This window comes from Rhincodon typus, chromosome 29 (assembly GCF_021869965.1).
Source record: "Rhincodon typus isolate 14 chromosome 29, sRhiTyp1.1, whole genome shotgun sequence".
Classification (NCBI taxonomy): Eukaryota; Metazoa; Chordata; class Chondrichthyes; order Orectolobiformes; family Rhincodontidae; genus Rhincodon; species Rhincodon typus.
Genome location: NC_063360.1, coordinates 20,772,696 through 20,798,419, shown reverse-complemented (window position 1 = coordinate 20,798,419; position 25,724 = coordinate 20,772,696). Strand labels below are relative to the sequence as shown.

The 25,724-nt window shown below is 40.9% G+C and overlaps 1 protein-coding gene across 1 annotated transcript in view; it reads left to right on the top strand.

Annotated features, from left to right (window-relative positions):
• LOC109913412 (phospholipid-transporting ATPase IC-like) overlaps positions 1 to 25,175 on the top strand; it is an 81,733-nt gene extending 56,558 nt beyond the window's left edge. The window contains exons 18-26 of the mRNA XM_048613915.1: positions 163 to 238; positions 1,343 to 1,487; positions 3,748 to 4,024; positions 7,271 to 7,494; positions 9,188 to 9,271; positions 13,860 to 14,105; positions 14,881 to 15,019; positions 18,861 to 18,991; positions 21,808 to 25,175. Coding sequence (XP_048469872.1) covers positions 163 to 238; positions 1,343 to 1,487; positions 3,748 to 4,024; positions 7,271 to 7,494; positions 9,188 to 9,271; positions 13,860 to 14,105; positions 14,881 to 15,019; positions 18,861 to 18,991; positions 21,808 to 22,035 — 1,550 coding nt within the window. The 3' untranslated portion in view covers positions 22,036 to 25,175. The remainder of the gene's footprint in view (positions 1 to 162; positions 239 to 1,342; positions 1,488 to 3,747; positions 4,025 to 7,270; positions 7,495 to 9,187; positions 9,272 to 13,859; positions 14,106 to 14,880; positions 15,020 to 18,860; positions 18,992 to 21,807) is intronic.
• The last annotated feature ends 549 nt before the right edge of the window (positions 25,176 to 25,724 follow it).

The window sequence follows — 25,724 nt, the reverse complement described above, 5'->3', positions numbered from 1 at the left end:
GTGGGCAAATACATATTATCAACATTGGAATTTGCGTCATTAAAGGCTTTGGGAAAATCATGTGATCCTGAGGTACCTACTAGGTAAGCAACAGCACTTTCTGAAAAAATAGCAATTAGCCGTTTTTTAATTTCATTAATTTTTTTTTCTCATCTTCAACAGAAACGGCAGTTAATATCGGATATTCCTGTAAGTTACTCTCAGACCGAATGGTGCTTTTTGATGGGCATGATATCAGGTCAGTAATGAGGAATGGCGTTCCTTGTTAATGAATCGCTTCAGCAGTGTGATATGGCTGCCATGATGTAGGGGATGTGGAAGGTATTTTCCAATTTAAATACCCTTAGCAATGTGGGGCAGTGTTAAAGTACGGTGGGGGTCTGTTGCTATGACATTGCTATGTCTAACTAGTACTGAGTGAGCCAGGCCTGAGGAATCTGATTGGGAATCTCCCCATCCTAGCCTGGCCTGCTGTGGGTGACTCCGTGTGAGGCAGAGAGAGATGACTGGAATCTGCTGCCTCTTACGCTTGGGCCTAAATCCAGGCCTTTGGAATGCACACTGAATGAGTTGGAGTAATTCATGGCGCCATTATTACACATAAAGGGGAGGTGGTCACCTAGTGATATAATGGCAGTATCAGTGGCCTAATAATCCAGAGGCCCACATTAATGTTCTGGGCAGATGAGTTCGAATCCCACTGGGGCAGATGGTGATAATTGAACTTGATTAAACATTTGGAATTAATAGATAGTAACCATTTTTGTAAAGAGTACCGTTTAAGGAAAGGAAATCTACTTGCATGTGACCACTCAGCAGTGTGGCTGACTCTAAACTGCCCTCTGAATTTTGCATAGCAAGCCATTTCATTCAAGGGCAATTAGGGATAGCTGACCCAGCCAGTCACATCCCATGAATGCATGAAAAAAAAGGTCAAATTGTGTTGGTTCCTAATTATATGACAAAACCTTTCATTTTAAGGCCTGTGTATGATATGATCATTTTAAAGATTATTGCTAACATTATGGCAACATGAGAGCGCACTGTCTTCCCCCCCACCCACCTCCTTGTGAGCTGCTTTTATTTCTGATTGTGGCCTGGGTTCAAGTCCTGCCTGTTCTAGGTTTGTGTTGGTTGATTAGAAAATATCTAGGGACCGTTTGGAATGATAGGAATGTTCAGTAGCTCATTCACTTTGTCAAGTGTAACCCTTTAAATGGTGACTGGTCAGAATGTTTTACACAAGTCTGACTTAACATGCAAAAGCGTGAGCCAAGGGATCTTGTGTGAGATGTGAGCCAACAGTAACACAGTGCACATTTCTGTCATTTCATCACCTCAGCAAAGCCCTGGAGAAGTTACAGAAGAGCAACTACATGCACAAAGATAACAACATTGCAACCATTTCTGGGGCTATAAGCAACAGTGAGCAACCTGACTTGCTCTCGTGTGACAACAAGGCACTAATTATCACGGGAAGCTTTTTGGTAAGCTACATGTCTCTATGTCATCGTTACTTCTGGACTCATTATTATGGGTTGTTTTATCAAACGTTAGCAATTGTGTTGTATGCAGATCTTAACAGTGACCAGGAAAATGGGAGCATTATGTATCTTCTAATGGATTTTGCTGAAACACTCTCACAGAACATAGCATGCCATGTAGCATCACCAAGGTCTGCAGCTGAGACCAAGCAGATAGAGTGACATGAGTGAGATAATTGCATTAATGACTGAAACTGATTGACAGGGAACTGTGTAGATTTCAGGTTAAATTCCTGGGATTAGAGAGCTATGCTCTGATGTCAGAGCTGGTAAAATGGACCTTTGTTCTCTGGCGTTTAAAAGAACGAGAGGTGATCTCAATTAAAATGCTAAAAATTGTAACGGGCATGAAAGGGCACATGCTGAGGTGCTGGGCTGGATTTTCCCAGGTGCATAGCCATCCTGACAATTGGGATGGACACAGTGTCCAGAATCCAAAATGGTTGTGGCTGATGAGCCTGGAGGTAACCAATGAAGAGGTGGCAGATCAGGGAGTGACGTTAAAGCTGCCACCACAGTTTTCCCACTCTGAAGAATCTAGAACATGGGGTCTCAGTCTCATGATAAGGGGCCAGCCATTTATGATTGAGATGGGGAAAAATTTCTTAACTCCGTGTTTCCGTGGAATTCTCTACCCGAGACCAATGAATGCTCAGTTGCTTAGTATATTCAAGAGTGGGATCGATAGATATTTGGTTACTAAGAGAGTGGAGGGATAATGGGTTAGGGCAGCAATGTGACGTTGAGCTCAATGATCAGCCACAATCTCTCTGAATGGTGGAGTAGGCTCAAGGGGTTAAATAGCCGAGTCCTGCTCCTGTGTCTTAATACTTTATTATAATGTAGTATTGGAATGGGTTGTCAGGTATTTCTCATTATGTTTGATTCTCTAACCACTTTTGCTGCATTTTACTCCAATATTGAGATTCAATTGATGTGAATTTACACTTTGCAAAAGTGCAGTTGGGCCAGTGGTTCTCATTAGTGACGTGGTGGGCTGTTACATTGCTGTGATTGTAACATCTGTTGGATACCAATAGAAAGGTTGGTCTTCTTGTGAAAGCCTCTTTAAATAAAGCTGTGGAGATCAGTTATTGTGCTGGGGCACTGGCGACACAGTGACACTGCAGCTCCTGGGATTTGTATTACTGATTGCTGAGAAATTGCATAGGATACGCAACTTCAGTCAATAAGATTTCACTGTATCTTTAAGACAGATAGAAAACCCACCGCTACCACATGATCTAAGGTCAGTTATTGAACCCACTACAATATGTGCAGTAATGTTACAAGAGGTAACCATATATCCAACCACCCATGGATGATCAATCCCTTGTAGGTCCTTGTGGGGAAACGACTGGTCAAGTCCCCTCCTTCTATTAGCAATCAGTGCCCTCAACAAGAATGTTTATATTTTCCTTCACTGGTGCATAGCATGTTACGCTGGCAGGTATTATTGTCCTTTAAGTGTTCTCCATAATATTCTGTGTCCAATGGAGTGTTGGAGTCTTTCATTAAGCCATGGAGCAAAAGTCTGCTCTTATATAATGTACCTTCTGTGCATTTCTCAGGCCATAATCACTCACATTTTTCCTTATCTCACCCTGCACTATCTCCCATTATTCCCTTGTTACATATCCATTTCCTGGCCTAAAATCAGCTTTCAGTTTGTTTTTCATATTAGCATGTTATCAGTTTTTTTTTAAACTTTTGGGGCTGGTTGTAATGGTTAGCTGTTCACATTTTTTGATTAATCTGTTGAAACATAAGTATTTCATTGAGACCTACAAGTTTTTTGGTTGCATTCTAGCACAATGATTTTATGATTTAATGCAGCTTTAAAGTGTGGTTGTCTGTTGTGCTTAGCTGTCTTTTGTTCTCTTCACAGCTAGACTTGAAGGTGTTGCTTCCAGTCATATTCCAATGTTATCTGTGAAAGAGCAGTTTATCACCTTTCTACCAGGTTACTTTGAAAGGTCTCTTGGTTTTGCAAAACACGTTAGTCAATTTCAAATTTGGTTAAGTTATATCAATTGTATACACTTTGACTTGTTCAGCAGTGATCATGGGCTGCCAGTGAAAGACAGCAGGGAAAGTGCTATGGAATATTGCCTCACACTGGTGAAACTTTTAATTGCAAATATCAATTCTATTTAAACTGCGCTTGTTGAATTTGTAACTTTGTTTTCCAATTTACATTTAGAACAAGTTCACAAAAGGCTTGAAGGAATCAAAAAGGAAGAGGACATCCTGCTGGAAGTTGAGAACTGCCGTTAACCCAAAATCAAGAGTGGACATTGACTGTGAAGAGGAGGCTCATGAGAGAGCTTTTATAGAGCTGGCCTGCCTGTGCAAGTCTGTCATCTGCTGTCGTGTCACTCCCAAGCAGAAAGCCATGATGGTGCAGCTGGTCAAAAAGTACAAAAGTGCCACCACACTGGCCATAGGGGATGGAGCAAATGATGTTAACATGCTGAAAAGTAAGAATAGACACACAAAGAGAAGGCACAGCTAAGATCCAAAGCCGTAGAGCAGTTATAGAGTCATAGAGTCACAGAGATGTACAGCATGGAAACAGACCCTTTGGTCCAACTTGTCCATACTGACCACATATCCTAAATTAGTCTAGTTAACTGGTTAACTAATCAGTTAGTTAACTTCAGTTATTAGTCAATAACTGTGATTTTAAGGAAGATCAGTGTGAGTATTAGGAGAGAGGGAGGCGATGGGTGAGAATGGGACAAGATGGGGGGGTGGTGGGGGTAAGTAGAAGGGGATGGAAAGCCATCCCAGTGCAATATCCATGGGAACTTCAATTGTGTGTCCTGTCCAGGTGATTGGAGTCTAATCTGGTGGGAAGAATTACATTGCTGGCAGACAGGAGCAGAAATTCAGGTGATGGGGGAAAAACAAACTAAAGGCTATGAAGAGGGAACAGGGAAGTGTCATTCAATGAGGAGTTTTGTGTGGAAAGAACCACTAGCACCAAGTATTAGAATGATAGCATGGACCTGATGGGCTGAATGGCCTCCTTTTGTGCTGTAATATTCTGATATTCTATGACTACAACTGCCAGCAATAATGGCAGCATATTTTAGAGACTTGGAGCATTTAAAAGAGCACTAACACTACGGAACTCATACCCAGAACTGAAAAGGTTCTGTGAGCCCCTGAGATAACATATTAATATTGGTTGATTGATGTCAGATCCCTCTGATTTATTACTAAAATACAAAAATGTAATGTTTTGTAGTTTTGCAATTGGATGCAGGTAGATTATATTAACAGAATGCCACAGCTGAATGTGGTCCTCAATTCTTATGGATTCAGACATTAACCCTCCTATCGCTCACCACATCCTGCAAAATTATTGGTTCCAAAAACTGCTAGGGAATCAGGTAACTTAATTTTCCATTACTCAAAGACATTAGGTTTTAAAGTGATTTCAACGTCTTTGCCACCATTTCTGAAATCTAATTTGACATATTGATCGTTCGTCAAGAGAAGAACTTCCTCACACCAAGTCGAAATTTTCCTTTTATGAGTTTGAACCTTTTGTCTCTTAACCCTACACTCCCAAATTTTACTTTGATTCATTAACATCTTTTACTTTTTCCATTATGGTTGAAATACTTTGTTAATTTCCCATTAAGCAAGGCCAAGACTTAAATATTGGTCTCAACCTCCAATACTGTATCATGTTCAGGTTATGTATGTATAGTGACTTGGAGACAGCAAGGACTGCAGATGCTGGAAGCCAGAGTCCATTAGATGTGAAGCTGGAAAAGCACAGCAGGTCAGACAGCATCTGAGGAGCAGAACAGTCAACATTTTGGGCCAATGAAGGGTTTCGGCCCGAAAGGTTGACTTTCCTGCCCCTCGGATGCTGTCTGTCTGACTTGTTGTGCTTTTCCAGCTTCACGTGTATGTATAGTGTTTACTGGAACTGTGCTGCCACCTGGTGGCTTCAAAAAAATTACTTTTACAACACATTGAACTCAAATCTTCAGAAAAGGTTTTTTTTAGGAAACTTCTGGTTATGAAAACTACGGTTAAAAAAATCCAATCTATTCCATGTGTTTTTCTTTTTTAAGGGTAATCGAAAGATTTAATTTAAAATGGTCAGTGAAACCAGGCAGAAACATATAAAAAGATGTGATTTAAGATTTTAAGACATTGAAAGAGAGATCTGTCCTGAATTATGCTGCTTGGATGGGTGATAACATTCTGAGACTCGGTATTAGAAACCTGCTGTGATATTCTAGCAGGTTAATGTTGTTTGGTGGATGTCACACCAGTCCTTTTATTGTAATGAACAGGCAAATCAGATTTTCAAACCTAGATTTTGTGTGAGGTTTTCTATTTAATATGTCACTGGGGCCTGGGAAGAGAGCTTAAAGTTATCATCATTGCAATCGAGGATTGTTTAGCTTAGTAATAACTTGGTGTCAGGGAGTTTCACTATATTCTAACAAAGACATGAAACCAGCTTGAAATGATGATTGTTTTATATTGTCAGCCCTGTTTCCAGATAAAGAAACAGCAGTTCTGGTTCCTCATCCAAACAGATTCTATGGTTAATGCAAACTTTGAAGTGATTGTATTCAGAGATAGCTTCATCCACAATCAAAATGTCAAGCATTTGACTGAGAAAGGATCCCAGAACAGTGAAACAGAAGTTGTGGTGGTGGAGGGAGAGACAATGATGGACAGGGGCTGTGGTGGGAGATGTGTGGGGGCTTGATGGGTGGTGATCAGAACAGGAGATTGTCGAAACAGGACTATCAGAGTTTCCTCCACTCTAAATTTAAGAGGAAGGAACTTACTTTTGTGTATTTTAAGGCTATTTAGACAGACAGACAGATGAACAGGTGGGGAACACAGGGATATAGACCATGTTCAGGTAAGTGGTATTAATTAGGAATGGCATCGTAGTCAGCAAAGACATTGTGGCCAAGGGGCCTGTTCATGTATTGTACTGTTCGATGTTCTATTGTTGGGCAATCCAATCCCATGAGTTTCCTACCTGGGGGCATTGTGCTAAAATGATTCCTGCCTTGACTGACTGACCTTTTCTCCTCCTCCCTTGCCATCCCCTGTTCTTGATTATTAAGGCGCTGAAGGTTATGGGGAGAAGGCAGGAGAATGGGGTTGTGAAACATAGCCCTGATTTGACAATAGGAAAAGAATACTTAAGGAGACTACTTTCAACTTGCAATCAGCCTCACTTTTTTAAACTATAATATTTTGTTTTGTCTCCTTAAAATAAATGGTATCATGATCAAATGGTGGAGCAGACTCAATGGGCTGAATGGCCTAATTCTGTTTCTGTGGCTTAAGGTCTTACCGTCTTTTCCCTGCCCCTGCGCAGCCCCAATAAGTTCAGTTCTTTTGTCTTATTATTAAATATTAGCAGCCGTAATTTGCAATAGTTGTTTATTAATATGTGGTTCCTTTGGAGCAAGATATCTATAAAAGATGAAAAATAGAGTGGCTGATTGGACAAAACCCCAAGATCATTCAAAATCTAGTTCCAGGTCGACTCTGTCTTCATAGTGTTGGGTTGGCTGCCCAGGAGGAGGTGCAAGTGAGCTAGCCTCTCGAATGTCAGTAGGTTTGACTTGGCCAGGGTCAAAAGAAAAATGTCACTCCAGAACCTGTGAATGGTTTGAGGTCTGTCTCTGTGCACAGTGAGTGATTTTCCAAACTGTTGTGTCTTTTCCCAGCGGCGCATATCGGAGTTGGAATCAGTGGACAAGAGGGCATGCAGGCTGTTTTGTCCAGCGATTACTCAATCGCTCAGTTCCACTACCTTGAACGGCTCCTTCTGGTTCACGGACGATGGTCTTACTTAAGGATCTGCAAATTCCTGAGATATTTCCTATACAAGACGTTTGCATTTTCCTTTGTCCAAATCTGGTTTTCGTTCTTTAGTGGATTTTCTGGTCTGGTAAGTATAAATGTCTTAATGTTGTTGTTTTGCTAACCTGAAGTTCTGATGCAAGTGGGATGTATGGGATTCATGAGTGACAGCAGATAGAGGCTGTGTTTGAGAGCTTTCTGGATCAGGAGACATCTGATTTCAGAGAACCAAAACTCGACATGTTTATCTGATGTCAAATCAGGCTTGTTTTACAATATGAAAAGAATACTTAAGGAAACTATTTTACTCTTGCAATCTTGACCTCCACTGAGGTCATATCATAAACTATCTGAGAGGGACCTGGCCCCCTCAGCTCACCCATGCCAACCAGCTCCCTCCCCAGTTTCCTGGGTTTTTGGTGGGTACACATTGCTGATATTCCCCAAATTATGAAAAGCCCAGATGTGCAGATTCTGATTCCTGACCCCACAAACATTGGTGGGCTTGGAGATGTGGCTAGCTTGGATTTTAAATGAGGAAGATTGATCTTGCTTCTCCTATTCCAAAGGCCTGGTGGTTGTCCTCTAAGAGCACCATTTCTATCTTCAGCCCTTTGAACTCTCCCCTTAGAAAACTTCAAGGTGTCGCCAACAAAAAAACCAGCCTTTTGGAGACTTTCTAAGCACACCACCCAGTGGCTAAAGGAAGTAATGCTATCATACACTATGACAACATCTCTCTATTGAGGAGTTGTTAGGGTCATAGAGATTTTGCAGCATGGAAACAGACCCTTTGGCCCATCGTGTTTGTGCCAGTCATCAATCATCTTGAATCATAGAATTCCTACAAGGGCAGAAGCAGACCACTTGGCCCATTGAGTCCACACTGACTCTCCAAAGAGCATTCCACCCAGAACCCCCTACCCTGTCCCTGTAACCCTGCATTTCGCATTGCAAATCCAGCTAGCCCGCACATCCCTGGACACTATGGACTGTGGGAGGGGAACCTGTAGCACCCGGAGGAAACCCACACAGACATAGAGAGAATATGCCAACTCCAAACAGACAGTCGCCTGAGGGTGGATTCGAAACCGGGTCCCTGGTGCTAGCCACTGAGTCACTGTGCCACCCCATCTTTTCCATTCTCATCCCATTTTCCAGCACCTGGCCCATGGTCTTGTATAATATGGTTTTTGACATGCTCATCTAAATACTTCTTAAGTGTCTTGAAGGTTCTCGCTTCTGTCTCCCTTCAGACAGTGAGTTCCAGATACCCACCACGCACCAGGTGAAAAAACATATTCCCCAAATCCTCTCTAAATCTCCTGCTCCTTAACTTACATCTAGGCCTCCCTGGCTAATGACCCGTCTACTAAGAGAAACCATTTCTCCCTATCTATGTCCCTCATAACTTTGTACACCTCAATCAGGACCTCCCCGCCACCTCAGCATTTTCCGCTCTACGAAATATAACCCCAGCCTATCTACTCTGCTGTCAGAGCTGATATGTTGATTACTATTAATTATTCAATGTTTTCAGCTGTTTTTAAATTCTATCAACGTTAAATTCATCATCGGTATGTTGTTTCACAGTGTGTGATTCTAAGGTATGAATTGTAGTGGATAAATAGTCAAAGGTGTTCCTTCTCTCTATCGAATCTACAGTTTGTCAATTAATCTAAATTTACATCAAAATAGGATAACTTTAACTTGCTTCGTGTCAGCTTGTTCCTTAACCAGCGCAGTAATGATCAGAATCCTGATCTTTGTTTTCTCCAAAGTCTGCCTTTGAGAAGTGGTGCATCTCTTTCTACAAAATTGCCTACAGCTGGCTGCCTATCCTCCTGGTGGGAGCACTCGATCAGGTAAGGTGACATTGAGTTTCTGGGCTCACCAGATTCCAGAAATGAAAATAAACAAGGTATGCTGCAACTGAATGAGTAATGTCCTAGCACTGGGAAGAAAATTGTAACACATTGCTGAATTATGCCAAGTCGTCAGCACAGAAACAGACCATTAAATCCAACTGGCCAAAATCACTGTCTATTTTCACAGAGGACCCTAATGACCTTTTCACATGTTGCTACCTACCCCGGTATTTCTTCATTCCCAACTCGAATGAATGTACAATTTCACACAGATGGTGGCTTAGTGGTTACATTGCAGGATTAGTAATCCAGACACCAAGGTTAATGCTCTGGGAGCACGGTTTCAAATCTCACCTGGGAGCCAGCAGAATTTACATTAGATTAATTAATAAATCTGGAATTAAAAGCTAGTCTCAGTAATCATGAGCATGAAACCATTGTTGATCGTTGTATAAATCCACCTCGTTCACTGATATCTTTTAGGAAAGAAGATTTGCCACCCTTACCTGGTCTGGCCTACAAGTGACTCCAGAACCACAGCAATGCAGTTGAGTTTTAATTGCCTTCTGAAGTGGCCCAGCATGCCACTCTTTCCAAGGGCAATTAGGGAGTGATGCCCACTTGCCATGAAAGAATTAAAAGAAATTCATACCTCACAGAGTCATAGAGCTGTACAGTACAGAAACAGACCCTTTGGTCTAACTCCTCCATGCCGACCAGATATCCTCATTTAATCTAGTCCCATTTGCCAGTATTTGGCCCATATCCATCTAAACCCTTCCTATTCATGTACCCATCCAGATGCCTTTTAAATGTTGTAATTGTGCCCATCTCTACCACTTCCTCTGGCAGCTCATTGCATACATACACCACGCTCTGCGTGAAAAAGTTGCCCCCTTAGATCCTCTCCATCAGTGTTATCTCTTTGAACCATCCCACATTACGGTGAGTTTCATGTTCTTACCACTGGTTAAAGAATTTCCTCAGAAATTCTTCTCTTGGTCTTATTGTGACTACATCATACTCATGGTCCCTTACAATGGAACCAAACTATTTAGTTGTTTATCCTAGCCTTGAAAACATGTAAAAAGTGAGAAAGTAAAGACCCTCTAGTAATTGTCCACATTCTTTAATTCTTTTTCTAATCATGACACTGCATATAACCCATGATGATGACATTATTTCTCATGGTAATCCGTCGCACCTCAAACTAAAAACTGTAAGGATTGCCATCCAGTTTGACTCCATTCCCAGGAGAACTCGAAGGAGATGTTCTGCTTTACTAGCATGCTCATGCATGTGGTCAGTGGTAGATCCACCTTACTCAGTAGTGGATGAGTTTCCAGTGTTAGTGAAATAATTCAACAGTCGGCAATGTCTGGAGGACACTTTTTTAGGTCTAGAGGCTTGGAAGAGAAAATGTAGTTAAAAAGTAGAGACAAATGCCAATGCTTAGACAGGTCCATCAACTTCTAAAACAGAAGGAAAGTTAATCTGTGTGCAGAGATCGCCAAAGTGGAAGGATCTCTACTAAATATGGCCCGTTAATTGCTAATCTGATGTGGATAAACGTATTGTTCATTTCTAGCACTTTCCCAGTTATACTGATGGTGTGGAGGTGCCGGTGTTGGACTGGGGTTGACATGGTCAGAAATCATACAATACCAGGTAATAGGTCAGCAGGTTTATTTGAAAACACAAGCTTTCGAAAGGGCTACGCTCCAAAAGCTTGTCTTTTCAAATAAATCTGCTGGACTATTACCTGGTGTCGTGTGATTTCTGACCCAGTTATTATACTGCATATAGAGTCATAGAGTCATACAGCATGGAAATAGACTCTTCGGTCCAACCAGTCCATGCTGAACATAATCCCAAACTAAACAAGTCCCAACCTGCCTGCTCCTGGCCATATCTCTCCAAATCTTTCCTATTCATGTGCTAATCCAAATTTCTTTTAAATGTTGTAATTGTACCCACATTGCACCACTCCCTCAGGAAGTTCATTCCATAGACGTGAACCACTCTCTGTGTAAAAAGAATTGCCCCTTGTCCTTTTTAAATCTCTCTCCTCTCACCTTAAAAGTGTGTTGCCTAGTCTTGAAATCCCCCATCCGAGGGAAACCTCTGACACTTGTGATTGCTGCTTATTCCCTTATAACATTGATTTTATTTTCTTGCTTATTTCTCCATAAATAATTGAGCAATTGGAAAGAAATCACTGGGTGCGACCCAGTTGGTAAGAGTTGGGTTTTGATTTTCTGCTGAAGGTGCATTAGTTCTCTGATGTAACTCCAGAGCATTGGGATGAAACATTCCTTGGGAACAGTGCAGCAGGCTTCCCACACATCCCATCAATTCAGGAACAGTCTGCTGGTAGGAACATCAGGCATTTAAAGTACATGCCCAGAGTTGGGTGGATGTATTATTTACACGCAAGTTGCAGGAAAACCCCACATCCTGTGTAAGAAACTGATAAAATCCTGAGAGGACATAATACGATGGATGCTAAGAAGACGTTTCCGACTGTGGGGTGAGCCTAGAACTAGGGGCCAATTAAAGTGAGGTTTCCCACTTAAGACTGAGATGAGTTTTTTTGACAATGAAACCTGTACCTCCACAGATACAGTGAGCTAAATAGCCTCTTTCTACACTGTAACAATTCTGTGAGATGGGAATAAAGATTCATCAGTTGGGTTCATCCATGCAGGATGGATATATGATGGAAAGATGTTCATGAGGTGAGGGTAATTGTAATTGAACTCTCTTGGCAACAGATCCTGATCTAATTGAGCTAAGCTGACCACTTTACACTCTGACTAATTTCACTCTCCGTTGACTTCAGTGTAGACTGTGGTAGGGTATAGAGCAGACAGTTGACCTGAAGCTAATACCTTCCCATCTGTGAGGTTAGGTTAAAATTACTCCTATTATATTTTCAATGTAACTCCCCTCCGAAGTCACGGCTGACTTACAGATGGAGCATGATGTGGATGTCAGCAGGAAAATTGGTGCATTCTCCTTTCAGTGCACCTGCTGGCCAACACAACCAATCATCCTGCTTGCAAAATGATTCAATGTGAAATGTTCTTTGAGACATATTGATCCAATAAGGCAGGGCTTCCCAAACCTTTTCATGGTGGAATGGGACCTCCTGCAGCAGGTGGCAATGCTGATGGAGGGCACTGAACAAGGGAGCTGCAGTGTTAACGTTTCGGGTCCGGTGACCCTTCCTCAGAACTGAGTTCTTCCTCAGTTCTGAGGAAGGGTCACCAGACCTGAAACGTTAACTCTGTTTTCTCCTTCACAGATGCTGCCAGACCTGCTGAGCTTTTCCAGCAACTTTGTTTTTGTTCCTGATTTACAGCATCTGCAGTTCTTTTGGTTTGTAAGGGAGCTGCAGTGTTGGGACTGCCACCAGCAGGTGGCGTTGATGAGAGATAGGGCAGTTCGAGCAGTCTCATTGGAAAAGGAAAGTGCTTTTGGTGGACAGAGGGCTAACGGGACAGGATAGGAGTGAGAACAGGAATCCTTTCCCCAGTGTAAACCACATGGTCATTGCAATTTTTTAGATCCAGAAGTGCTCTTACACATAACTGAATGTGTCTTTTTTTTTCTTCCCATCACCAAATCACCAAAACTTTTTCCACTATCTGTTAATGGTTGCCAGTAAATCACCCACATGGTCAATTGAATGTTTACATGCAAATCTTGCATATGGGTCCTTCTATGTACGCAATGTAAATCTTCATTTATCTTTTTCCACTATCTGTTAATGGTTGCTAGTAAATTACCCACGTGGTCAATTGAATGTTTACATGCAAATCTTGCATATGGTCATTCTATGTATACGGTGTAAATCTTTGTTTATCTTTAACTTCCCTTCCAGTTTTTAATGGCTAGCTAACATTGGAGTAAAGAATCCTTGCTTCATGAGCTTTGAGTCCTCTGTGTCTTAAAATCTCATTTGTGTGACCCTATTTTAATGCCTCAAACTTGGTGAGCCCACAGAATGAAAACCTTGGAGGATGGTATGGACAGAGTTGCTAACATTCAGGGTAGTGTTTAAACTGCTCGGATACAGATACAAAAATAACTAAGACATTGACCATTTTGCAAACTCTGTTGCTGGCCAAGATTCGCCCTCACAGATCGTTTGATGAAACCACACCCACTGGCAAAAAAAAAACACCCGCATTTAAAGGGGCCATGCCTCTGATTGCAAGACTGTCCAATCAAAGTCTCTACACCATATCTGCCATTGCTATCGTAGAGCTTGTGATGCCAATTGGTCATCATGTGACCCCACTATGGATTGCAAGCCACCCACTCTATTAAGTAAGGTGCAGCTTGTGTGTAAGCCATGAGTAATGTCATTCTGCTGAATTGGTTGTATTTCCCACATCAAACCATTTGCTGTATAATGATGTTGGAGCTCTGAGACTACAACTTGAACTCAATAACTCTAGACAACTAAGAAACATTGGTATAATATTTCTTATTAAATCAAATTTTGGCTTATTAGACATCTCAACGCTCTAGTCTGATGATTTCCTCTCTTCCTGTGTTTGTACTTTTGGCATTACAGGATATAAGTGACAATCTGAGTGTCAAGTGTCCGAAACGCTACAAAATTGGACAACAGAATGAACTGTTCAATTACAGGATCTTTTTAATTACTCTATTTCACGGCCTTCTCAGTTCAATAGTTATGTTTTTTATACCATATGGAGCATTCTTGGACAATGTAGGGAAAGATGGCATAGCAGTCTCAGATTACCAGTCTTTATCAACAACTGTTGGCACTGTTGTGGTGCTATCTGTTAATGTAGAGGTAAGTCCATAATTTAATCTTTGGCCATCCCAGGGTTATGTAATAGAATGTACATTAATGACCATCTATATTAAGAATCCTATTAAAAAAAACCTTTTTGAAGTTGAAACTGGCTGACCAATTAAGCCAGTGGTTCTCTAAACTTTGATCTGTGGATCACCTGAGTGAGGTGGACAAAATAATGCAGAAGATGGTAGTTGGATTAATAATCTGGAAATCTCGAATTGAAAGCTCGTCTCAGTAATAGTGACCATGAATCGATCATTAAATGTTGTAAAATCCAGTCTGGTTCACTAATGTCCTTTCAAGACAGTAAATCTCTCATCCTCATTCAGTCTGGAGTACTTGTGACTCCAAGTCCACAGCAATTTTAACTGATCTCGGAAATTCCTGATGAAACCACTCGGTTCAAGGCAATTAGGGACGGGCCAAAAAAATGCTGACCTTACCAATGATGCCCACATTCTATCAAAGAATAAGCTTATTGAGCAAGGCTGGGCTTATGAATAGGTAACATAGACAATTGGTTAAAGCCCCCATGGAGTGATTTGACAAATGTTAAGAGAATCTGGATCCTCTTGCATTCGGTGAAGGAGATGCAGAAAGTTATGAAGCACACATCAACCCATCCTTTAATCAGTCAATTTTCAAATGCTTAATTGTCTAAATGAAAGCAGTTTCATGCAGAAGTTGAGAAATATGTAGTTTTGACTTCTGTAAATCTCTAAATAATTGTGTCTGGAGGATTCAAGGTAATAATTAATTCTCTCAACAGGTTATGTTGGAGATTTCATACTGGACAGTTCCCTCTGCTTTTTCTATCATCATCAGTATTGCACTGTACTTTTGCATCACCTTTCTAACCCAAAGCGACTTCTTGACTCAAATGAAACCAGATGTGTTCCAGTTCCATGGTAAGAAAGCAATTTATCTGTTTATGTTTATGACACTTAACAGCAGATAACTATTATTTTAGCAGCCTAGTCAGTCCAAATTTGCAACTGATTTTATGATTAGCAGATATAATACAAATTTGTACTCTATTCCAGGTTTTGAGAAATCTTCAAGCAGTTGTCACTCTGCAGAGCTTCAAATGATATTTCTCTAGTCTGTAGCAATCCCTACTAGCAACTTGCATTTTCTTATAAGTTTATCCTCCCTGGCGTTTTATTGACCATTTTCAATCCACACCAAAATATTAAGAAAAGTAAAGGAGATCACATGAATAAAAGCAAAATACTGTGGACGCTGGAAATCTGAAATTAAAATGGAATGCCAGAAAAACTCAGCAGATCTGGTAGTATCCACAGTGAGAGAAATACAGTTAACATTTCAGGTCCAAATACTGTACTTCAGAACTGAGTTTTTGGACTTGAATAGTTAACTCTGTCTCTCTTGCTCCACAGATGCTGCCAGACCTGCTGAGTACCTCGAGCATTCTCTGTTTTTACTTAAGGGGATCATACACTTTGGTCATCCTTCTGACTTTTAAATTTATATTTGATCAAACAGTGAATGCTGAATGATGGGTTCAGAGGTTTATTGATTCACAGTGTGAAGCAACTGGATTAAGGTTCTCAGCACTCATATCCTTTTCAGTTGTATATAGTTTCAAAAAAACTTGCTGTTGTACAGGTACACAGGTCACTGATGTACAGGTACACAGGTCACTGAAAGTGGCAACGCAGGCGGAGAAGGTAGTCAACAAGGCATACGGCATGCTTGTCTTCATTGGCCAGGGCATTGAGTTTAAAAATTGACAGGTAATGTTGCAGCTTTATAGAACCTTAGTTAGGCTGCATTTGAAATATTGTGTTCAATTCTGGTTGCCACACTGCCAGCAGGATGTGGTGGCTCTGAGAGGGTACAGAAAAGATTAACTAGGATGTTGCCTGGTATGGAGGGCATTAGCTATGAGGAGAGGTTGGAGAAACTTGGGTTGTTCTCACTGGAATGATGGGGGTTGAGGGGGGACCTGATAGAGGTCTACAAGATTATGAAGGGCATGGACAGACTGGACAGTCAGAAGCTTTTTCCCAGGGTGGAAGAGTCAGTTACTCGGGGCCATGGGTTTAAGGTGCGAGGGGCACGGTTTAAAGGTGATGTACAAGGCAAGTTTTTTTATACAGAGGGTGGTGGGTGCCTGGAACTCGCTGCCGGGGGAGGTAGTGGAAGCAGATACGATAGTGACTTTTAAAGGGCATCTTGACAAATACACGAATAGGATGGGAATAGAGGGTACGGTCGCTGGAAGTGTAAGGGGTTTTAGTTGTGACGGGCAGCATGTCGGTGCAGGCTTGGAGGGCCAAAAGGCCTGTTCCTGTGCTGACATTTTCTTTGTTCTTGGTTCTGAGAATAAACAGAGTTGTTTAAATACTGAAGCTCTAGGTGTGATACCAATACTGAATTAGCAAAGCCTAGCAGGTTTGTATGTACATGGATCTTTGCTTCTGAGAGTTTGATCCTCACTCATCCCTGGCTGAAGGGTCAAGACCAGGCATAATGTGAAAATTGTGCTCCTCTTATGGTATGTTAGTCTTCCAGGGCCCCCAGAATGTGCTGCTATTCTCAAATCGAGATCAGCGGCTGGAGAGAACCAGCAACCAGCTCAACTGCAATTGACAGCCCATTAAATGCTTCAAAGAGCTTGTCAGTAAGCTGTGGACCAGGCAATGGTAATTTGAAATCACAGACAATCAGAAAAAATAAACATATGCTGATGACAATGCTTGGAACCAATGAATATTACGTTTATTTGGCGAAATCCGAATTGTATCATATTTTGTTTTGGGAGAGATTTTCACCACAAGGCCCAATGATCTCTTATCAAACTCACCACATCAGTGACCTACCCCACCTTTATTGCATGTCTCGTGCCCAATTTCCACCCCATTTTATCACACTCAGTGGATATTCTGGAAGTGACTGGCATCCCTTACGCCCATGCCATCTTTAAAAACCCGTTTTGCACCCCAACAAGCACTGTTAGTTCAGAACTGCCCTGCACAGTTCCTGACATTGGCCTTGGATATGGCACACAGGGGGAAGTCAGCACCTAGCTTTGTGGGCAGGGTCATGCTGGATGGATTGATGCCAACATGGCCTGAGGTTACGACCAAGCTCACTGCAGTCTTAACCATTTGGAGGAATGCCCAGCACTGTAGGAAGAAGATTGCTGTCCCACCTCCACTCTACCTGGGACTAAATGACCATCTTCTCTCCAATACCTCTCAGTCACTCTATCTCTGCTATTGTACCCACCTCCCACCAATACTCATGATCTACCAGTTTCGCTGTTGCCCACAGCATGTTCCCTGTGCACCGTCACCCACCCCAACCCTTGATACCACTAACCCTCTGCACTACCTACTCACTCACTTGAGAAATCTCCACACCTGCACCAAGAATATGACTGAGCCATCTGCTTTCATCTCCCATAATACCTGTTTTCTCTTTTTATCTCTCTCTCTCACACATTCCATGAGGAAAACAGCCCACAACAGGGCAGAAAGAGTCAAGACAGGTAGTGGGATACCCAAATTTAGCACTTCACCCCTTCTAAGTGGAGGATCCTGATTCTGACCACCCTGGACAGGGCTTGGATGGTATCAATGGCCATGCTTGACTTAGTGTGTTGCGACCCCGCCGAGTGAAGGCTATCCCCCTTGACTGAGGCCTGCTGATAACAATGACATGTTTCCTGCCTTCATGTTTGCACTAAGCAGGATGGCAAGACAGAAGTAATATGACCATGGTATCCCTGTCTAAGGGGGTAAGGTGCAAAAACACAAGGCAAGGTACAGACAGACAGACTTACTGAGGTAAGCTCAGAATGACTGAGCACTTTGAGAGCAAGCGAAGTGCCCAAAGGTGCAGCCTGGTCCAGTCTGTGAGCTGGATACATGCCCCTGAGCACCCAGTGTCCTTGCTGCATCATTACAACGATAGCTGCCAGTGCAACCCGAGATGCAACACTGAAGTGCAGAAGCATCCTGTAAACCTGATCAGGATCCTGATGTCTCTGACTCAGTCTCTGAGCTTTCTGTAATTTGTGTGTTTTTTGTGTGTGTGTGTGTGCACTAACCTTACTTGTCTGTCAGTCCTGTACCTCATTAAATATCACAGAGCAGGCAAGTGGTACTTGACATTGATTTTGTTGGAGCTGAGAGAAAACTATTTGGGAACAATTCTAAGAAGCAGTGCTTCCCTGGTTTTCTTGGGGGTACTGCTCTGTGACCATCTGGAAGAATAATAGATTCCAGCAGGAAAATTCAGTCAAGTATCTCCTTGCCTTTTCAACCCCCTCATGGGAAATGATGAGATTTATTAACACACCCCACATATGCTCCTCTGGAACTGCAGTGGTTCATTAGAAAAGGAATTCCCTGACCTTAACCCACCAATGTTGTAAGGAACATTTAAATATACATCCAAGGTGTAATGGTTGGCGTCTTTACAGTGAAGTGATGCTCCAGTGCAGCTATTCCTGTTGTCCTTGCAGGCAGAGGAGGCTATGGGTGAGGAAAATAGTGGAAAGGAGCCCTTGTTCAGTCTCTACAGTGCACATTGTATGTAGTAAAGGCTGCAGGCCAAATGGGCTGCTGATGGGAGGAGCTGGTCAAGCAAACAGTTTGCTTGGTTAAATTTATGCATTCACTCCATTGAGGCAATTCAGAGCCTCCACAATAATCTGCAAATATGGTTACTGTCAGAATTTTGAGTGTTTTAATTTTTGTTTTGCTTTGTTCTTTACAGGAGCAGCATTAAATAGCTTTAAACAGCCTTACGTCTGGCTCACCATCCTACTAACTGTTGTTGCAAATTTTATCCCTTCTCTTATGATACGATTAATTTGGCGAATCTTTTGCTCCAAAACTGCTGGAAGAGTAAGTACTGTTGCTTTGAGTGCATCTATTATTTATAAGAAAGTAAGTGACGGTAATAAATGCAAAATGCTCCGGATGCTAGAAATCTGAAACAAACGCAGAGAATGTTGGAAAAACTCAACAGGCTGGCAGCATCTGTGGAAAGAGAAACAATTAACAGTTTGAGTGATCCTCCTTCAGAATTGGTGATGCTAATTGAAATAAGTGCACAGAGGCCAGTATCCTGTCACCAAGTCACCTTTTATTTACTCGTGCACAATACACTGGCTGTGGGCAGCCAGCTTGGAGTCAGTCCCCTGAACTGATGAAATTCTAAATCCCCTCTTAATATTGGTCAGCCAGGGCTTCCTGAATGGCCTAGGTTAACAACCACAATCAAGGACCTCATAGTCAATGAGATATACCTGGTTCCAATCACTACAGTAATGCTGCTTTTTCAATTAGATATTTTCATATAATGAATGTGGACAAGTGAAGCTCATTCCTACTGTTTCTTACCTCCCCACAATAAAATATGGCTAAAATATTTGACTCAAGGCAGCAACTGAAGCTAAGACTCTTCTGAGCAAGTCTGTTGGTGAATTGAGAACATTGCTACCGTACATCTACTAGCAGCTTTAGGGACAGTCACCTTTGCTAATGGGTGGAGAAAAAAATTTCAAAGGTAGCTCAGATGCAGTGCCCAGTTCCAAAACCTCATGATGACAATGACACTTGCTTTTCCATAAGCAGGTTATTGTGAATGTTGGAAATTGGAGTTAGAAACAGAAAATGCTGCAAATACCCAGCTGGTTTGGTGGCAATTCCTGCTGGGATCTGAGGCAAGAAACAGGGAAACTAACCCTGAACCCTTTAGCATGTATCCATTGATTTTCCCCCCTTCTCTGATTACAATCCTGAATGAGCAGGCTCTAACTTAATAAAAACCGAAACTTAACATCTGATACCCGCTGTACAGGACTCTGAACCAAAGGAAATCATGTCAAGTCCTTCTGTCACATTAAATACCTCCTCCAAATTCTATACCAAGGAAGCACAAACCAAGTTTACAGAATCTGTCCTCATATTGTAGCCCTTTAACCCCTATCATCATTCTGAAGAATCAGGACTTCAACCTCTCCAAGGTCAACAGGTTCTTCTGGAAGTGGGATGCTCAGAACTGAATGATGTACTTCAGATGGGGGTCTGATCAAGGCTCTGTACAAGCACTGTCAGTCCAGACCTGTCCTGCAAAGAAGAACTTTCTATCAAAACATTTTTTTAATGGGATTTGGGTATGGCATGATATTGCTGATTCATCAGTTATCTCTGAAATGGAAGCTTTGAGAATAACAATGAATAAACATTAATTATTGATCTGTTGCAACTAATCTATGTTTGTTCCTTCCATTTTAAAAAAAGATTTTCTAAGAGGTTCTGTGTTGTTTCATGGTAACTTCATTGAGAGGATTCCCAATAAAAGATAATCCCAGAAAGAGTAGCAACAAGCGTTGGGATCTGATCATTAAGTTAGTTAGTTGACAAGAGTCATAGCTTAATCTTACGAGAGAAAAGCATGGAAGAAAACCTCACATTGACTGAGTTTAGGTGATGACGTAGCAGATCGACCCGATAGGCTTTATAACAGTTTGACTGTTATATTGTTCCATTATTTTTGTTATTATTCCATTTTTACATCATTATTACATCGTTATATTGGCCCAAGTCATCCATTCTCTAGATTGTCAGAGACCAGATATACCACCCAAAATATGCAATGGAATCCCATTGCATTCCTGATGCACTGAGTCTAGGGAATCGCTGGGTAACTCCCCAGTTTCCTGGGAACCTCTGAAAGCGTCTCCAACTCTAGAGCTGGAGAGCTCAAACTTATTTACTGAAAGAGTTACATAGGAGATGTTAAAGAGAAACTCCTGGGTCACTATGCAACTGTCACCACCACCACCACCACCACACTCCTGACCCCTCTGACATTCCTCACACCAGACCTGACCAGACCCCACAACCCTGACTCAAACTCCTCAGACCCAACTATACCTCACTATCCTAATTCACCTACCAACCTATTCAGCTACCACCCTACTGTCCTATCTTGCTCATCTTAACCCCTTCCTATTTCCCAGACCCTCATTATGCCTTACACATTCATCCATTCATTCACCTATTTGTTCAAACACTCATTCACAAAAACACTGAGAAGCTTTGAGATATTTAATTGTTTTCCAGAATAGTGTAGCAAGTGCCACAAGATGGTCTGGCTTCTGGACAAATTCTCTTTGCTTCTCCCTTCAAGGTATGCTCCCCTGAGAAATCATCCATCAGAGGTTCAGAAAGCAATAGTGTGGGTAGCTTTTTGTCTGGTCAGTATTGGAAACCAGGATTCCTAAGCTAATGGATGATCGGAACCGTTATTCATAAAGAAACAGGCACTGATTGTCATGGGAATATACATGCATGTCATTTTCACTGCTGCACTGCAGTCAGGTGCTGACAAAAATGTGCAGGCCCACTAGCCACACAGAGAGCTGTTAGTAAAACAATGCATGAAACTCCAGAGCCAGAAGACATTGAACACTGATCCACTTCCCTTGGTTACTGCTCATGTAGTGAAGTTGAAAATTACCCCCAGTGTCTTAAAGCTACAGCCCAACAATAGATGTCAATACTTCACAAAGGATTCTGATTGTAAGAGAACTAGTATAGTTGAGGAAGGAGAGCCTTATTGAATGAATGTTCATGAAGCGTGATCTAAATGGGTACACGAGAGGGAGAACAAGTTATTTTAATAAGTGTTGGTCTTTTTTGATTATTTTCAGGCTACTTATGAAGACCTAAACAAAGGTCAGCCAACATCAAATAACAAGGCTACTCACTTCAGAAGAGGTTCGACACAACGGCGCTCAGCCTATGCGTTTTCACAGGACAAAGGCTATGCTGACCTCATCACCTCAGGGTCAAGCATCCGAAAGAAGAGGCCTGCTTCAGGTACAACGACAAACACATCCTCCGAAAGTATGCCTGAAGGAGAAACCGATGTGGTGTAGGAGAGATTCTGAAGTCTTCACTAAGATGCCTTCACTAAGACATTGGAAAATGTTCTGACACTGTTTCAGGGACCATTCTGGTAAATATCAAAAAGACTAGGATTCTGACTGACTGAAGACTGTGCTAGGCCACAATAAGAGTCAGTTTAGTTGTTGCAACTTGAATGAAACAGAGTGCCTTTCTTCCTGATCTGTTAGTGCCTGTTTATAATTTGGTCAATTTCAATCTAGTAATGTGATTCTTTGACTGTTAATTTCTTGAATTTGTTCAGTGGTGCAGGGGAATTTTTGATTGGATTTCTTATTTTTGGTTTCTGAAAGCCAAAGCCCATTCAGGTTTCCAAATGTAAAGAAAATCAATTTGTACAACTAGGCCACCAGAATTATGGTATATGTTGTTGTTCTAGCAGTGATCTCTCTCTCTCTCTCTCTCTCTCTCTCTCTCACACACACACACACAACATGCTTGGTACATAATGCAAACTACAGTATCTGAGTAAGAGAGAAAATGTAACTTAATTCACTGGGTAGGGTGGAGTTCTGGCTTTTATATCCAGCTTAACATTGCAGTTCACCGTCTTCAACAAGGAATCAAATTGGGTGGGTGTAAAACTGTCCTTGAATCTGATCCCTTTGGTTTCATGATGGGCAGGTTAAGTTAGAATTACTTGTAAATATTTAATTCTCATTTAACGTTTATCCTTCACCAGATCATCAAAACTCGTTTAACATAACAAACACAATGCTGCTAGACAATTAAATGTCAGATATAAATCTATTCCTCTCTAGCAGAGTAATGTCCAATAGAAATCTCTGACTAAACATGTAACCATGGTGACAACAATGAAGCAATATGACATTCAATACAAAGGATGGCACATATTTATTCATTCAACTTAAATATACCAAATTCAGTGAGAAATTCTGTCATCTTTCAGCAGAGTTTGGAATAATTGAACAGACACCACACTTAGCATCCTAAATTTTTAATTAATAAATGTAAGTAACAGATACCATTATTAAGTATAATATCTCAATATTCATGTTCTGAATGGTATTTGGACTTAATCAGAGAGATTGCTGGGAATGTTGGCACACACAGTAAGAGGTCTTAGGCCTGTCCATGCTCTGCATTGCTGTATTCACTTGCTGGCCTGGAACAATTATTCGAATCAGTTGAGCTGATCTCCTTGTCAACTCCCCTCTCTTTTTGATATTTCTGGTGTTTCCATGGTGTTATAGTTCCATGGTTTCATTTGACTCAATTTTAGGAGACAACCAGTAACCAAGGAAGTAAAAGACACACAACAATCAATAAATGCACACACTATGCTGCTCATATCTTTTCACAAACAAAGGTATGAAAATGCTCAAATGCACATGCATTCACTGTGTGAGCATGAATATTGAAATATCATGCTTCATAATAGTGTCTGTTACTTACTTTTATTAATTAAAAATTCACTTATTCTTATCTGGATTCTTGATTAGAAACACAAGGCTAGTGACAAAAGTTTTGGACAACATTTCACGAAAATCAAAAAAGGTTGAATGTAATAGCTACAATACCTAAAACATAAATGTTTAGATAATGCTTTCTATCTAAGTTTCAGACAATCACTTCCTGTAATGTCTAGAATTTAGCATCAGGTAATCACTTACTATAATATCTAGAGTTTATTCAGATATAAATATGTATTAGGTTGCCAGGAATCAGAGATTCATTCCCTCCCAGTGTCCCTCTAATCATTTGATTGTTAATAGTATGCATTTCATTCAAATTGGTTCAGAATTTGTCACAAAAATTGATGTTCAGGATTGCTGTTTGCACATGCATGTATGGTTTTATATCAGAAATTCAAGTAACCCAAATTGGACCACTTATGGTCACTTCAAGACTGAAGTTCAATTCCACACTATTGGTATGGTGTTCATTTTTGTACCATAGCATTCATTTTGTCAATTATAATATGGTTAAAATAATCTGTTAAACATTCCAAAATATTTAGTATTTCCTGAAGGAACCACGTGTGAAATAATGAGTCGAAGCTTGAACATGGACTCTTGGCGATTTATACGCCTCAAGTGCCATCCATTAGAAAGCTTCAGTAATGGATTTACGCGAATGTAAATCCAAATCAATTTTTTTTATTATTATTGAACCCAAGGTTAAAAAAGAAAAACAAAAGCATGATATGCCATGGATATCTTTGTAGTGTTCCTAGCGTTTCATTGTTCTGCAGCCTGGATGAATCTTGTCTTCCAAAGAAAATCATATAGCCTGCAGTCAGCCTTAAATGGTGCTACCTTATAGGGACCGAAAAGGAAAATGATCTTTCTCTCTCATTTGCGTAAAGCAAGTTTAGGAACGGACTCTCCCCTAATTCCCAGAACTAAAGTGCCTCTCCATGATCTGGTCGCTACAGGTCTCAATTATTTGACCAATTTAAACATTCTTATCCTCAAGTTCAAAACATTTCATTTGTTTCAGAAATCACAAAATCATATCTGGTTGCAAGCTGAACTTGTCTCTGGAATCAGTTCGATTTTCATCTCCACTATCCTCCATTCCAGACATGCTCAAACCATGTATCTGCAGATTGGAGTTTGGGTTGTGAAATGCTTTATTGTTGACTTTTATGCAGTATTTTACTTGAAAGAAAAAAAGTCTGAACACTGTTTTATTTTTAAATAATGCCATTATAATTCATTACACAGAGGCTATATTTACATCCATTGTATTTTTGATATTTTTATATTCAAACTGTTTATTCATCAACCGATTTTACAGTAAATGGGCAATGAATAAATAGACTACTGCAACTGATAACAAATCCATATCAGACATAGATTGGAGACCTGTTTGGATGAAGCGTGTATTTTGTCTGGAAGTAGATTATCACTGTGAAAAATCCTTGACAAATTTGCTACAGTAATTGTGAACAGCACTGTTCTTATGCAAACACTCTGAAATTTTACCAGATTTTTCTGCAATGTATTTCCTTAAAAGCAATAATCAGTATAAGAACAGCGCTGACTGTAATTTCCACTTACGTATCTATGTATATGAAAACAAATTGTAATGAGACATTACATTGTGAAATTGCTCACTTGAGTAAATTGTGTTCTATTAAATAAATGGCTGAGATTATAAAACCATTTTATGCTGTTGTCTACCAATCAATCTTTAAGACAAAATCTTCAGGGTGCAAGTTTGTTTTTAACCACGTTGGGAATGTCCAAGCTTTTGTGCTCATGGACAATAGCATAATGCAAAGCCTTGGGCGATATTCAAAGTTTCAATCAATGATCCCATTAATTTGTTACTTTCCCAGTCTGCTGATAACAGCTTGGTCTTCTGATGTAGGGTTTTTCTCTCTGATAAGGCAACAACACTTAATATAGCATTATACAACCTCCAGCTCCAGGAAATTCAAACAAAGTCGAGTCAGCAAATAAGGAAAATGAGAACAAACAAGACTGTTTTGATTAGGCTTTGAAGTTTGGATTACTAGGCTTGAAGCCACTTGTGGGCGAAGAGCCTCAGGCCAAGCCCCAGGCCTAGGTTCATCCTCATCAATATGATGGCCAGGGACGGGGAAATAAATGGAAACCTCCAATTCACTGTCCACAGACACTGTGGTTGTAGTGGAAATGTTCATTAACCCAGCAGTGCATGGGTTTAAAGA